Here is a 17059-nt window from a genome sequence, read left to right on the forward strand (position 1 = left end):
TTTTTAAGTATTCTCATTTGTTCTCATTTTAATTTGGTTCTCATTTGATAGCCATCCATATATATATATATATATATATATATATATATGTAAGAGGTTTTAGTGATCAATTCTCCACATACATAATCTTTAAAGTAAATAAAAATGATAAATGCCTATGAACCCCTTAGTCCCATAAAGAAAATTTTACTCTCGAGCAAGCGTCCCTGCAACGCTTTCTGGCGGCTGGACCCCATTAATCTTAATTGGTTGAATATGCTTTTGCAAAGCTTCAAACCTGGGTAGTGTTTCCACTAAGTCGCTTTTTGGGGGGCAAATGACCACTAAGCTTAAGCCTGTAACCTAGATGGTTACATAATCTTCATAATATATCTGTATCAATTTAACAAATATAAATAAAAGATGTCGATTTTTGATGATGTTGTTATTTTTATAACTTTTTATATTTATTATTATTCTAGACACTATATATATTATAAAAATATGATTTATTTAAATATCAGATATTAACGATATAAAATTCAATACTTAAAAGTATAACCAATACTTATTACATTATATCATAAAAGCATATATATGAAGTTATAGTTTGATAACTACAAAAATCAAAAAAGTAATTTTTAAAAACTATTATAAAGTTTATGGATTACTTTCTATAATTATATCATTAAATTAAATATTTTTTTAATCATAAAACGTAGGAAATTACTTTTTAAAGTTAATGACCATATTTAAATTTATTAAATTAAAGTTATATCTAAAAAATTATATGATATCATTATTCTGATCTAATGACTCTAATTAAAAATTGAGATTTATCCAAAAATCCATATTTTTTAATAGGCGTTCTGAAAGAAATCCAATTTTTTTTGTACACATCATTAGGGGGAGGGAATGATCGCGGGGAAGGTGAAGCGGGGAAGCGGGGCCGCGCGGGCACACCGCCGCCGGCGGTTACCCGCATGAGAGAGAGTATTTTTTTCGATGAAGAACCCCGATGGGGGGAAGAGAGGAAAGAGAAAGGGGGAAGGAAAGAGGAGGGAGTTGATTGGAGAAGAAAGAAAGTGGTGGAACCCAATTCTTTTCTATATCTTTTTAGTTTTTATAGATTATGATATTATATAGTAAATGATGAAGTGGAGATAGGGGGAAGATGAGGAAAGTGTTGCCAGTGATTTGAGAAAGATGGAGGAAAATTGAGGTGTCAAGTTTTTATTGGTTAGTGTTGGAGGAGGATGGGTGACCACTCCCTCCCCCTTATAAACTTCGATTACCTAAGACCTTTTATAACTTCCACACAAATATATACACATAATTGTTTTATGTAATTTACACCTTATCTTCCTGGTCTTTTTCATTTTCATCCATTATATTTCTAAGAAATTTTAAACCTTTTCTATAATGTCTCGACTTTCAAAGTTGATTAATACATTTAACTTTTTTATTATATGTTATTTCCTTCTTAGCTGATTTCAATGTCATGAAATTATGCAACAAACCCATCCAGAATCAAAACCGTTACATGTGATTTCAGTATCGTGTATTGTTAAATACGTCATAGAGCTTACTTAAAATGCATTAAATAATACTCGTAGTATACTTATTATAAAATTAAGAGGGGTGAACTTTTTCATATGAAATGGACAATTTTTTGTTTTACGTTAACTACAACCGTTATAATTGTATTTACATTAATTATTTTTTTCGGATTTGACCATGAAAATTTTATTAATAATTTGAATTTTTATAAGAAAAGATTTTCTAATATATGCCCACTAAGACACATGTTTAGTAACATTTAATAAAGTCAATGTTTCTTGAAATATAAAAATTTATATTTTAAAATGGCAAGTTTTTTGTTTTATTAAAGCCTATTAAATATATTTATATTTATTTAGAGAAAACATTATTCATTAAATGTGTCTAGACATTAATTCATGGAAACTAATGTTTATTAATTACTCAAATTTATACCCAAAAGATTTTATCTATACTCCATATATAAACAAACTACCCCTTGTCAGAATTAAACACTCTACCTTTAAATTCCTTATTTTACCCTTATAATTTACATTTTCCCAAACACTTTTTTCCTGAACTTTCTAATATACCCTTAAAAGAACCTTATGCATCTACGTATCTATCATTGATTTTTTGGAATAGAGATGTTTGTGCGTTTAGGTAATTGACATTGTGGTATGTTGATCTTTGCATGTTGTTCACTATGTACAATCATGTAGATTGAAAGTAATTTTTTTTCAATTTCATTTTAATCTTTATAACGCTGGATTGATAAGGGTTAGTTGATGTAGAAGACAAGATCTTAGTTTAATTTCTATATTCGATTAAAATTATTAGCCGCATATGGTGTATTTCTATTCAATAAAACCCATTGTTTTTTGTTCATGATACCCCACATTTAACAACCTTTTTTTAGAGGGCTACAACGCGCGGGTATCCCTCTAGTCCATTTAGAATAAGCTAAAGTTTTCTATAAATGAAAATAAATACACTTAATTTATATTAATGAAGTATATAATGAATTTCTTATGGAGTGGAATTGAAGATAGAAGAAACAAGATACATTGGATAGCATGGGATAAAGTGACTTCTCCTGTTTCAAAAGGGAGACTGGGTTTAAATAAAATTATGGATAGCAATGTGGTGCTTCTCGCCTAATGGTTGTGGAGGTTCAAGTCAGATCAAGTGGGCTTATGGAGGAAAGTCGTTGGTGCAATTCATGATAGGAAGAGATGTTGGGAGTCACTTTCTGTTAATAAAGCCATTTCGGGTGTTTGGAGCTCTATTGTCAAAACGGTTAATAAGGTAAGTGTTTCGGGTCTCAATTTTAGCTCGTTGGTCAAAGGCAAGTGTGAAGACGGTAAAAGTATTAGATTTTGGTTTGATTCTTGGTTATGCAATGAGCCTTTGAAAACAGTATTCCCTATCTTGTTTAAAAGAGAAAAAGATAAAAAAAAAAATGTTTGGTGTATGAGAAATTTGACACTAGATCAAATATGTTCAAAAGATTTGGGGGAAATATAAAGAGTAAGCTTATGGAGTACGCCCCTGATGATGGAAGCGCTGCTTTGGATCGGTTACTTGAAGGTAGAACTATGTCAGGGAGAAAAGACACATGGAAGTGGATTGGAGGGAAAGATACAAGTTTCAGTGTTAAAGGCGTCAAAGAGTTCCTGAGTTGTGATAAAGATTTTAGCAATAGTTTCGTTTTTTCTTGGTCGAAATGGGTTCCCAAAAAATGTAATATTTTCATGTGGAGGGTCGGATTGGATCGCATACCTACTATTCGTGCCCTTAAAGATCGAAATTGTCACTTCAACTCGCTTCTTTGTACTTTTTGTGACAAAGAGGAGGAGAGTGCAAATCACATCTTCTATTCTTGTGAGGTTGCAATGGAGGTTTGACATAAGGTTTCCTTTTGGTGCAATATCCAACCAATTCACCTGTTTTCAGTGTTGGACTTGTTTGATGTGCATACTCACGCTAGGATGGGGAAATGAAAGGCTATGGGAGTACAAGGCATCGTGTTCCCCACCTGCTGGTGTCTATGGATGGCACGGAATGATAAAAGGTTTGCTAACGAGATGATTAACATCGAGAAGATTTTTCAAGATATTTAGTATTTAGGTTTTTTGTGATATAGAAATAGAAACAAATCTCACTGTATTACGTGAGAAAAATGGTGTACATTCGAGTTTATGTAAATTGATCGTTGTTTGGCGAGCCTCATCACTATTTGGGGGTGAGATGGATGTGAATAAAAGTTAAATTAAAAAAAATAAAAAATTTATTGTAATCAAACAACATTAACCTCATTTAATATGTTATTAAACATGTGTCATGTGAATAGACATTAAAAAAATCGTATATAATATAATTGTTGTTGAAAAAAAAACTCCATTTACTTATTTATGCGGAATTAACATCTTGCATATTGAAATGAACATTAAGGGTTCGATCTTTGCTTATTTTAATACCATAAGTTATTTATACCTTAAGTAGTAATACTTGGAAATAATTTCTTTATTTTAAATAGCAATAATATTTTTACATTTCAATTTCTCAACCTCTCGTATATAAAAAAGGTATTTGAGTACCTGATCACATGTATTACTTTGTTACCGAAAACGCATAACATTAAGACACATCATCGTAACACATGTGTATGCTAAATATAATTTCTTTATCTATACTACTTATTAAAAAAAATACCCCCATGTTGAAAGTTACATGAGGGGAAATATCTAAAATACACTTTCATGTAATATTTTAATCTACTACCCTTAAAATATATAATATTTTCACTTAGCACTAAGATATTTTCAGTTACACACCCCTTAACATTAATGATTACGTTACACTATCAATCCTTTATCTTTTAAAATATCTCCATTAACCCTTTATATCAATAATCTACACCAATCGACGCCTCATCTGTCACCAACCATCGCACCTGCCACCACATCGTCGTCGCCACGATCACCGCCGCATTGCGCGGTAACGTGCTAGTTTGTTTTTAATAAATTTCAAACATGTGTTAAAAGCTTATAAAAATGATATTGGATATTACTTCGTACTTATTTTTTTGTTCATATTATGTGTAAATCTAGAGAAATAGTCCACTATGTTAGGAAAGGTATCTTCTTTACACGTTATTATTAAAAATTTAAAAAAAAAAAAAAGTACTGTATTACATTTGGTATGAAAGAATTGATTGATTATTTTTCACTTTCAAATTGAATAGCTCCCAATCTCTCATTTCAAAATTTATCCCCATTCTTGTCCCACACTTCACTACCCAATCTAAATCTATACACACATACTGTATATACATATTCTCAATACATCATATATACATATTTTATAAAATATAATATATATAAATAAATTATTAATCCTTCAATATCATCGCCGCAAATTCATCTTTTCCGGCCGTCCGATCCCACCACTTCTCCGTCGCTCTCAGTAAACCCTAATGGTATAAAATTAATACTGTAATAATTATATAGATTCATTTCTACTATTTTTATTAATTAATTACTTTTATTATAACAATTAACTCAGGGTTTGCTTATAGGACTTACGTAGGGTTCACATTAGCCTATAATTTTAGACTAATTTAGTATATCTTATCAACTGATCCGATAAATTAGGGTTTGTAAGTTAGTTATTGATTTCAATTGATTTGGTGGTGGCATACTTTATTAATAAGATGTTGAATAAGTTAATGAAACGTGGTCCGAAAAAGCCTTCGAAAACCGATACAGATGTTTACAGTGGTAATAGTCAGATTTCTGGTTCTGTTTCCACTTCTAATGTTGTGGTAAACGACGGTCCTCGAGGTGCTGCGGATGGTGGAGCCGGAGTGTCCTGTCCAGTGACATCTGTAGAGGCGTTACCTATGTTTCGGGATGTTCCCGTCTCCGAAAGGCAACAGTTGTTTCTCAGAAAGTGTCATGTTTGTTGCTTTTTGTTTGATTTTACGGATACGTTGAAAAATGTTAGAGAGAAGGAGATTAAGAGGTTGAATCTTGTTGAGCTTGTAGATTATGTACAATCAGGGTCAGGGAAGGTTATCGAGAGTAACCAAGAGGAGATGATTAAAATGATTAAGTTAAACATTTTTAGGTGTTTACCACCGGGTGCTCATGAAAATACCGGGTCTGTTGGTATTGAGGCAGATGAAGATGAACCGTATCTTGAACCCTCGTGGCCACATTTGCAACTTGTTTATGAGCTTTTGTTAAGGTATGTTGTCTCGACAGATACTGATACTAAAGTTGCTAAGAAGTACATTGATAGTTCTTTCGTGTTAAAGCTACTAGATATGTTTGATACAGAGGACCCACGTGAGCGAGAATATTTGAAAACTATTTTACATAGGATTTATGGGAAATTTATGGTGCATCGTCCGTTTATTAGGAAGGCAATAAACAATATCTTTTATCAGTTTATCTATGAGACCGAAAGGAATAGTGGTATCGCCGAGTTATTGGAAATTCTTGGGAGTATAATCAATGGATTTGCATTGCCAATGAAAGAGGAGCATAAATTGTTTCTTATGCGGGCACTTATACCACTTCACAAACCAAAGCCGATCTCTATGTATCATCAGCAGCTAGCATATTGTATCATTCAGTTTGTAGAAAAAGACAACAAGTTGGCTGATACTGTTATAAGGGGTTTGCTGAAATTTTGGCCAATCACTAATTGCCAAAAGGAGGTACTTTTTCTCGGGGAGCTTGAAGAAGTGTTGGAGGCAACACAACCTGCGGAATTCCAGCGCTGCATGGTTCCTCTTTTCAGACAAATAGCTCGGTGTCTTAACAGCCCTCATTTTCAGGTTCGATATCACCTTAATCTTATATTTTTGTACTCTTCAGCATTTCGTGCTCATGTTATTTTGTTTCTAGTATTATTGGATGATTGGTTGGGCCTCATACGAATGTGTTTCTTTCCCATTTTTGCTTTCAGCTTATGGCTCCTTTTTGGGTCACTTGAGCTTTTGTAGGGGTTTATGGGTGTTTATTTTGAAAGTGTTTATTGCAAATGCTAAGAATTATGATAATTAGATAGTTTTTTAAAATCAGCTAATCTAATGTTTACCAGAATTACTTTTTTCTTTCAACAAGTACTTACACTGTTTGATATTGTTGACCCTAAATAGTTAGAAACTTTTAATCAATAAACACATACTTGGATTAAACAGGGTATGAAAACAGTATATGTAGGATAAATTTAGTGATGAGATTGTCGGAGATGGTGAACCTGGGCCCCGAAATGTAGCTACTCATAGAGATATATATTGGTATTAGCAGATTATATTCAAATTTATGATAGAGTTATATGGATTTAAGTTTAGTGATAAGAGTATGAAGGGCGGTACCATGCATTGAGTAAGCTCTGTTGAATTTGATTTCTCATTTTGTCGCTGGACAATCAGCTTTTTGTGGTATAGTAGTTGATGTCGATGTTTCTATGTATATATAGAGCTTGACAAAATTATGTGAGAATTTACCTAAGAGTACAAGGTGGCTATGTTGGCACACAGTGCGCAAGGTAGATATCATTATAAGTATCAGAAGGTGTGTGAGTGTGACGTGGTCTTGTGGTACCGAGTGAGAATAAACTCAAGCAGAGATTGTTGACACATGTTTCATAAAGTCAATTTTATATGAGACATTGAGAATGCCTCAGAATCTTATTTTTTTACACCATCAATGGGTTAAAATGAACTTGTTCATATAGAAATCAAGTCGTGTGTGTTGGGAATAAGTAATAGTTAGTCCATAGACCTTATGATCTAAAAGTGGAGGTGACAAAAAGGGGTGGGTTGTGTACAAGGTCAAAGTGAGTGGGCCAGGCTGACCCACAAACACTTATTTGTTTTTCTTGGTTATATGGTAGTTGTGTTAAGTATGATTTGAAAACTATACTATGGAGTAACTCATTTGAGAGACTAGGGAAATCACATCAATGCACCCTTCTTAGATGGTAATTCATGGAGTAGGATTTGAACCAAGAATTTATAGGTTATTGAACAACCCCAGTTGGGCCATAGGTACATCTATAATGATGTATATAATTAATTACTGTAATATTCAAAGGATGCAACATTGAAAAACAAGTACGTTGAGAGTTCAATTTGGTTGAACTATATTCAACTATCCCTACAATCCTACATTACCGTCGTATGTACTTGAGAAATAAAGTTCCTGTCACCTGATGATCTGGAGCCGGTTAGATGTTTTATGGCAGATGTGTTGACTAGTGACATGGATTTTCGTATTAAGCTTTAATGCGGCATTAAATAGCTTTGTATATAAAAAAGTTTAATAATTTTTTGTTTATTTACATATTAAATCCTTCCAAGTTTCATACAATCACACCCTTCCAAATGTATGGATGTAGGATTTCGTGTAACCAGAATTGGTTCACATAATTTTTGAGTAATTCTGTCTGACATTTAGAGAGCCCAAGCCAGTTCTGAGTCAATGAATAATCAAATCAGATGATCGCAAAAACAAATAAAGATTGAAAGCCAGGGTATGATGTAATCTGTTACCTCATAAAATTAGAAAGTCAATTAATTAATGGTAGAAATTGTAAAATCTAGAAAGATTAGCTGCCTTGTTAATTGCAGAAAGCAGAAAACTGAAAACAGAGAAAATTTGGGATTGTGGTGGTGTTTTGACTAGTGTGAGGGTGGTGTTTTGACTAGTGTGAGGGTGGTGTTTTGACACGTTAGAATTCGTTGTTTGGAAAAAGTTGGAAATTGATAATATGAATTTTGTAATAGTTTACTGGTTATCCTTTGTTGAGCTAATTGGATACATACAGTAAAATCAACTTTTAAGGATGATACATACAGTGGTCACTTTTTTGTTGGATACATAGTATAGTAATCTACAGATAGTTGGATACAATCCAACATAGTTTTCCCTTTTTATTACAATAGCAGAATCTTTTGGATCATTACCTCTTAATTATGTCATTGAATGGGTAAAATATCTTTAATTCTAAGATATCTTTGACAGTTCACATCTGCATGCCTATTGTTGCACTCATTAGCAATTGTCATTTTATTTCACTGTACAGGTTGCAGAACGGGCTCTTTTTATGTGGAACAACGAGCACATTGTTAGCTTGATAGCTCAGAATCGGACCGTGGTCCTACCAATCATCTTTGAAGCTCTAGAGATGAACATTCAGGCTCACTGGAACCCAGCAGTTCATGGACTCACAAGTAATATTAGAAAAATGTTCATGGAAATGGACATGGTATTATTTGAGGAGTGTCAGAAGCAGTATACAGAGAAACAGGCTCTTGCCAAAGTGGCTCAAGATCAACGTGAACGGAAATGGCAAAGATTAGCAGATAGTGCGGCTGTGCACCAAGTAGGGTGAGAATTACACTCGAGCCTATTGGGTTTTCAGTTTCCCCCTACAACCGTACTACACATCGTGGATTCAGGTATAGACATGGAATATTTTTATATATTTTTTCCGAGTAACACGGTGTTGGGGATTTAGGATTGGGTTGTGGGGTTTTTTTTTGTTGTAATCTGCTTTTGGAAAAAATTATGGTGAAAATAGAAGTGTGTAAAATTATATGTACTAAAACTCTCATGTTTTGCGTTTATAAGTAGGGTACGTCTATGGGTACAACGGTTCTAGACGTCATGATGTCTGGTTTAGTTAGATGATCTAATCGAAGAAGCTAGTTTGGTTTGGATTTGATTCGATTTGTTTTAATGTATTTTTGAATCTTGCTAAGTTGATTCATACTCGAGGGATTGGAAAATTTGCAATTACACAGAAATCAAATGTGTAAATGGTCCGAAATTACACAGAAACCAAACGGAAAATTAACAGAGCCATACCAGGAATCATAAAAAACACACAAGACTATATAATAGCAGGTTTCCCTTTTAAAGGCTTAAGGATCTATAAGATTGGAGTATATTATAAGTGTCTAAAGCATTTTAACGTTAGCTTAAACTATGGTGTCATCCGAATGATCTGTCTGTAGTTATGTACAATTAACATGGTAAGTTGAAGTTTTAATATGATTTTATGTTGGTCGGCAGTCGGCTTTTCTTCTCATTAACAAAAAATTTTTAAGAGCAAAAATAAGTCCATCAAAATAATACTATTGTTTATTCTTATATTGTTTTTATCATAAAATGTTTATCTTAAAATAAAAAGAAGTGATATTAGTATCACAAATAATGATTTATTTACTACAATATACAACCTTTATAACATATCGTATAAGTCAATAAAGTAAATGTGTAATAAATATATCCATCGTTGTAGTATGAATATCACTATCTCTAAAATAATAGGTAGGTACCATCTAAATGGGATTCATTTGTACACTTAAGAACATGTTCAATCAAAGACCCATTATACTGAAACATTATCATGTCAACACCACATCCTATCAATTGTGTATTAATAGTTTACCTGCAATCTAATTACATTATTGACTAAAAACACGATATTGAGTGAAAAACTCATTTCAAGACAAAATATTAAGATACAATGATAGAAGTCGTTAGCTTTAACGAAAAGTATTTAAAAAAGAGATTCGCTCCAGTTTAAATAAAACGAACTAAATACGATCACCCCAAAGTGATGATGCTCCGGCTTAATGCCATCGTGCCGGTAGTCCAAAGCGTTGCGATGGTCGTAAATTAGAAGTTAAAAATATAAGTAATGAAAAGACAAAGATACTGTGGTAAAATTTACTATGAAAATGATGAGATATAAAGAATTATCTTGTTTCATATGTCAAATATATAAAATAAACTTACTTTTACAAAAACGATTATCTCAAAATATAATTCCACTAGTTTTCCAGAAAAATTTGGTAAAAAAAGAGAGGATATTTTGGGGGTGTGTGTGCGCGCGCGCGTGTGGATAGGGAAATGAAATGATCCATTAAATTAAACATCATCACAAAACCTTCCTTCCTTTCCTTCTTAAACTCTCAAATTAAACCACCACCAAAAATCCAAAACCTTCACCACCCATAACTTCACTATTCCATTCCATCCCATCCCAAACCCAATTATTATCTGGTTTCAGTTACACCATTATCCAAACACTTTCTTTCTTTCTTTCTTTCCTTCTATCTCTAACAAACAAGAATCCCAAATTATATAAATTAAATAATTAATGTCTTCAAACAAGAAAGCAGGGTTACAAAAAGATGCACCATGGAGAGCACCACCTTCTTCAACTACCAAACCTTTACCCAAAATCCATCATTCCCCTGTTCTCACTCTCCCTCAAAACCCTTATTCCAACTATGCCCTTTCTCTCATCAAGGTCTTCCCTTTGTTCTTTCCTTTTGTGTCTTTTATGTATATATGCTTATATATTATATATATGTTTCAGTTTGTTATATGTGTGTTAAAAGTAGAAATCCCAGTTCAAGATAATATGGGGTGTTTACAAATATGTTGAAAATGGAGAACCAAGTGTTTTTTTTTTCCTTATTAGTTAGTGCTTTAGTTTGTTAGATAACAGGGTTAACAAAATTTATCTAACTTTCAATTTGTTGTATCAAACTTTTATTTCATTGTTATATATTATATCTATCTGGGTAACAGGTTTTTGTGCTGATGTGGCAACCTTATGAGTTGCCACGTTATCAAAACCTGTGCCACGTCAGTCAAACCACATACAATTGCAAAAACCGAAAGTTTGATACATTCAATGGACAGTTCGGATGTTTGATATACGCAATGGCAAAACGTGACAAGTTGTATACATTTTGGTGCATTTAGCTCTTGTTAGTAATAGTATTTAGTCACTGGGGTTGGTGGTCCGTTGGTAGTGTACTTGTACCTTGGGGTTTCCCACCAGGGTGCAACTTTTTTTGTTTGGGGGGGGGGGGGGGTGTATTTTTGGGTATTTTCCTGAAGTCGTAGATTTCATCCTAGGCATTCGAGTTAGCTTAGAAGTAGGAGTAAAATAGTTTGCTGTTCAAAAAAAAAAGTAGTATTTGGTTTTTTGCTTTAGTTGTAACCTATATATGCATAATCAACACGCTTATCCCTGCTAGGTTTTTATATTATAACAAAACAGGTGTGCAGTGATTTTTGGACATGATTGCTAATGAGTATCTGGGACCCCTTTTTAGATTTGATTTGGATTTTCAAAGTTTTATGAATCTTTATATCTCTTGTTGAAAGAGATATGTTTGACTTTCACAATCTTGATTTGATATCTTTATATTTTGGACATGATTTGGTGTTAGTTGTTTGGAAACTGTTACATGATTTATTGTGGTTATTGAAAAATGATGAATCTTCTTGGGTCTTGAAATGAACTTTTGCAGCACCCTGATCCGATTGGAGAAGGGTTTGGAATGGAAGCTATAGTGGAAGCTGCAGGGCCAGAGTGTATTGTTCCTGGACAGGTTACACCGGTTAAACTTCTTGGACTAAAGGTGTACTTTTTTATACCTCTGTCGTTTGAAACAATGCTGTTTTTGGTTTTAATCTGGTTGATCATTGGCTTAACATTTAGAAATTTGAATATAGATGCTAAAAGTGTAGAACACATGCATAATAATAAGTGGATTCCCTTTTTGGACGGATGCAGTCTTATACTTTGATTTTATGTCCCTTAAAAGGTTACTATATGTTCTGCCAATTTCTGTTATAGATTTTAAATGGATCTTAGATGTCGATCATTAAGTTGTTTTGTTGAAGTATAGACTTTAACATTGTATCGACCCCCTAGGAGCCACTTACTGCTTACATTGGTTCCACTATGTTGTAATGTAACCAAAGATTAATAATTTTCACTAGTTACTTTTTATGTACTTTAATCGTCTAAGCTTATATAAAAAAAGTTGATGCTTTAGAGCTTTTAAATTAAAATCATAACCCTTACAGATATCTTTGATCTTCTGGTTTGATTGATGGAATTCAAAATGGAAACCTGTGAATGAAGCTATGGATGAGTTTAAATTTGGTTGATTTTTTGTAATGAATTAATGTCTGTGACGTGTACATGTATTCTTTTAGCTGCAATGCATTGTATTGCCATTATATGGAGAAAGCAAAAGTATATACTAATTGTCATTGAGGTGATCTAATGGCTGATCTTACTAGAAATAAAGTGTCCCCACTAACTCACTATAAGTACTTAAGTAGGTAACTTTTTTAATTTTTTTTGCTGTTGAGGTCAAACATAAGATTGATAGATTCAACCCAAACGTTGTTATCTACTCATTGTAGCAGTCAAACATTTTAATGTACTCGTCAAACCTCAAACTTAAAAGGATTCATATCGACATTTAGGCTCAAGGCTTGCATGTATGTGTCTGACCTTTTTAAATTTTTTGCTGTTGAACTCAAACATAAGATTGATAGATTCAGACCGAACGTTGTTATCTACTTATAGTAGATGTCAAACATTTAATGTACTCGTCAAACCTCAAACTTGAAAGGATTTATATCGACATTGATGCTCAAGGTTTGCATGTCTGTGTCTGATGTAACTCATAATGTGTTCTTTCATTGGTTCAATGAAGTATTTTCACTTATAAGCTATAACATCCAATATGTTTTATATCTTTATTTTTTTATTTGGTATATTCATTTCATGGGCAGACACTTATTTGGTATATTTACAATGAGAAGTCTAATTATTAGTCTAAAACTAAAATTTTGAGGCCTTTTTACAATTGGTGGCCTTAGGCCACTGCCTAGTATAGTACTTGTATTGAGCCGGCTCTGTTCATGGGTTATACTTACTATATCAAAAGAAATGAAGATGTCAACAGAAGATGTCATAGTGAGTCTCACTCATTTGCACTTATGCAATTCTTATGTGTCTATCTTTGAAATGATTGTTATGAAAATAAAAGACCAATTGTTATTTAGTAATAATGTATAATTTATGATGCTTACTTACCGTCTTCAAACTGGTTTTGAAGTCTCATCCTGTGTAATTAATCATTTAATTGTATATATGAAGGTCTGGCCTGTTGATATTGATTTGAAGTTTTTGGAACCTGTTGGGAAAGAGTTGAAGAATATCGGGAAGGTAAGTTCCAAGCGTTTTTCTTTACAATTTTACCTTTTTATTCATTTTGGTATCTTATGAGGAAGTTTCTTGATTCCAAGATGCACAAAACTAATACTGCCTCCATCCCCTAAATATTGCAACAACATTATTTATAATTTTGGGTAAAGGGCTCTACCCTGGTAGCTTAAAATTTATGGGGGTAATAGGATTTGAACCCATGACCTTTGATCTAAAGGGAAGGGTGTTTACCAAGTACCAACACTCCTAATGCAGAGTTGACATATTCTTTATATCTTTTCAATGTAAATTGAGACTCTTTTTATCTGCTCATTAATGTAAGTTCTAGCATAAGAACTATTTGCCCATTAATTGTCAGTATAAATAAATCGACGGATCAGATTTGGATCCAAAAAGATTACCTTACAAGTTATAAGTTTATAACTGCCGAATTTATTCAAGATTTCAGGAAAAAGGTTCATTGCTTATTCACAAAAATTACAAGGGGAAGAAAAATCTTGGTAACTATATTCATTAGGAAAGCCTTTCAAGGTTTTATCGTAAATATGAAGAAGTATTAGGTTGATCTCATAAGCAAAGTGTCGGTAAGAATGTAGAAAGTAAGTTACTTTGGTTGGCCATCGACCCACGTACTTGTCATTGAAGCAATGACTTAAAAGATAACCTTTTTTGTGGTTGTGCATGTCTATGTGTTCACAGCTTTGTAAATTTACTATAAAAGATAAAGATAAAGTTTTTTCCTTTTCTATATGCATCCTAATATTATTATATGTTGCTTATTGTTCTTTGTGTTGCAGTTTATGGATTCAGCAGTTGAGCTCATGAACAAATCATTTGATGAACGCTAAGATTACTAGTCGTTTCTGAGGTGTATTATGCGGGCATTATAGTTATGATTTATGAATATGAGTTAAATCTGCGAGCCCTGCTCCCCAAATGTGTTTGTAGTTGCTTTGTTCTCATCATTGTTTAGGCATTATACTAAGCTTCCTAAGTGGAAAATGGTGTGTTTAAAGTTGAACACACGAATACAAAAGTATCTATGAATTTTTTGACTTTTGAGTCAAACTTGTTACAAATTGAAAACTCAATATATGATTCTCTATTTCAAGTTTAAGCTTAGCATTCTTTTCCTAGAGTATGTGTACTTGAAGTTTGAAAAATTATCACCAAATTGATTTGATCCTGAAACACCATTTTGCGTTCACCTTATAAAGGTCAACTTCTTGTCTTGTTTTGATCTTGGAACACGAAAAGTGCTAGGATTGATGTGTATGTAGATGTATCTCATGTATGTATGGTGTGTATACATTCCAAATATATGTTTTATGTTGTGTTACTTGTGCATAGAAAGAACATGTTATGTTGACAACTTGCATTCTTTTAGAATGACACAAACACTCTTAGATATCTTTAATTTAAAAAATAGAGTTTGAGATGTAGCAGTCACTAAAAAGAACAAAGCATAAACTAAAGAGCATGACGCAAACTCCCATGAAAATCCAATAGAAAACCCCCCACAGGCGTCACAAAAACTCATGGTGGAGCTCCCACAATCACCCTTGCTTTCCACATACAGTAGTCCCTATCCCAAATACCATCTCTTAAAGTTTCATATAGATATATAAACTCAAACACAAACTCATCATAATTAAACTTTCATACAATTGTCGGTTTTGATTCAATGGCGAATTCTGATGTGGGAAAGTTGCGTAGAGGGCCTTGGCTCGGGGAAGAAGATGACATATTGACCACCATTGTTGGAGCTTTAGGAGAAAAACATTGGGATGCTTTAGCTAAAGAGTCAGGTAAGTATAAATGCTAATACTTACTCAGTTACTCTTATTATGTTTTACATTGTCTATTTTCTGTTAAATGTTTTGTTTGATGAGTTTGAACGTATGGATTAAGGTTTAAGGAGGAGTGGAAAGAGTTGTCGGTTAAGGTGGATGAACTATCTTCGACCGAATTTAAAGCATGGTGAGATCACACATGAAGAAGAACATATCATTCTTGATCTTCATAAACAATGGGGTAACAAGTAAGTCTATCTTATCGTTGCAAGCCTAATTGTGTCGCTAATAATTAGCGTGTACATTAATGGCTTAAGCTAAGTACTCTTTGTAATTCAGATATATAACAGCCATCGAATTCATCATTTCTTGACAAACAAAAACAGATACGTAGTTGCTCGCCCATTATCTTTCCTCGTCATCATATTCATTCTTCCGATTCTGGAAATGATTATGAAAATGAGTTTATATAATGAACATGAGTTTCTATATATGTTAACTCACAACAACAAACGAATGTCTATATACACAAACCTTGGTGTTTGCTAAAACATTAGTAGTAAAATGTTTACAATTTGGGATTTTCGTAGGTGGTCAAAAATTGCTAAAAGATTGCCTGGACGGACGGATAACGAGATCAAGAATTACTGGAGAAGTCATCTGAAGAAGAGAGCCGAAGCACATCAAGGTTATTTCTACTTCTATACTTTGATCCATCAAGATTAAAAATGTGTTCACGTTATATAACAACAACAACTTCAAAGCAGAATGCTTCCAAGATGCGGATAAAAGTTCACATCAAGAGTTCTCTACACCTAGATGCGAAAAAAGCCATGATTACATCATTGGTGAAAGCAGCAGCATGAACCAAAAGGATGGTATTTTATTTGGGGCTTCATCGTCGACGGAGACTTTAGAGCCATCTAACATGAATGCATTCGGGAATTGTTCACCTTATGAAAACAGGATTTCGGACTGGTTATCTTCGTGCTGCTGGCTCGTTGAAGGACTAAAACATGAGGAAGATTGCATGGGAACATATCCGGGTTTCTGTCAACTTGGATCGAGCTCGGAAGAAGAAAAGACACATGGTGTGTGGGACCTTTGGAATCCGGTTTAGGAAATGGGTTAAAACTTTTAGTGTTCTTCTTCATGTATTGAAATGTGAAGAGTATATAAATAATACTCACTAATGAATTTGAGGATCGTAATTAGCTAGATGCTTCTAAATAAACACTTGTCGTTGCTGTTATCATGAAACTATCTATAACCATTAGCCCACCTAAATATGAAAAACAGCATTACATCCAAATAGTACGTAGTCTGATTAAGCTCATTATGATAGTATCATTAAATATGATAATGTTGTACATGATTTTTACTCCGTTTGTATATTCTTTTATATCTAAATAAGTGTATACGGATAGTTTCTTGTGTTTTTGAATTTATATTATACGTACATATTAATCCAAATTTTAAAGAAAATTGTATTTGAAATAAAATTTGAATTCTAATAGAAGGTTGGTTTGTTGGGTAATTCTTGATCCAGATTCCTATTGGAACCCGCACAACCTTTCTCCAAGAACTAATGTACAAGAGCAATGAATAGCGTGTGAATTTAAGTTTGCGACATAAAACATGTATAAGAGGAGTTCCAAGTGTCACTAAGTGCTTTG

At 33.1% G+C, this 17059-nt stretch overlaps 3 protein-coding genes across 3 annotated transcripts; all 3 read left to right on the top strand.

The window, feature by feature from the left end:
* Window positions 1-4784: 4784 nt before the first annotated feature.
* On the top strand, window positions 4785-9261 carry LOC122585326 (serine/threonine protein phosphatase 2A 57 kDa regulatory subunit B' beta isoform-like). Its single transcript, XM_043757453.1, has 2 exons — window positions 4785-6364; window positions 8620-9261. The coding sequence occupies exons 1-2, from the start codon at window positions 5234-5236 to the stop codon at window positions 8926-8928; spliced, it is 1440 nt and encodes a 479-aa protein (XP_043613388.1). The 5' UTR covers window positions 4785-5233; the 3' UTR covers window positions 8929-9261.
* Window positions 9262-10503: 1242 nt separating this feature from the next.
* On the top strand, window positions 10504-14707 carry LOC122583061. Its single transcript, XM_043755507.1, has 4 exons — window positions 10504-10857; window positions 11873-11983; window positions 13522-13590; window positions 14388-14707. The coding sequence occupies exons 1-4, from the start codon at window positions 10705-10707 to the stop codon at window positions 14436-14438; spliced, it is 384 nt and encodes a 127-aa protein (XP_043611442.1). The 5' UTR covers window positions 10504-10704; the 3' UTR covers window positions 14439-14707.
* Window positions 14708-14795: 88 nt separating this feature from the next.
* Window positions 14796-16695, top strand: LOC122583054 (MYB-like transcription factor EOBII). The gene is made up of 4 exons (XM_043755496.1): window positions 14796-15398; window positions 15502-15631; window positions 15974-16071; window positions 16151-16695. Exons 1-4 carry the CDS (start codon window positions 15275-15277, stop codon window positions 16501-16503), a joined length of 705 nt encoding a protein of 234 aa, XP_043611431.1. The 5' UTR covers window positions 14796-15274; the 3' UTR covers window positions 16504-16695.
* Window positions 16696-17059: the final 364 nt, after the last annotated feature.

Source organism: Erigeron canadensis, chromosome 1 (assembly GCF_010389155.1).
Source record: "Erigeron canadensis isolate Cc75 chromosome 1, C_canadensis_v1, whole genome shotgun sequence".
In the NCBI taxonomy this organism is placed as follows: Eukaryota; Viridiplantae; Streptophyta; class Magnoliopsida; order Asterales; family Asteraceae; genus Erigeron; species Erigeron canadensis.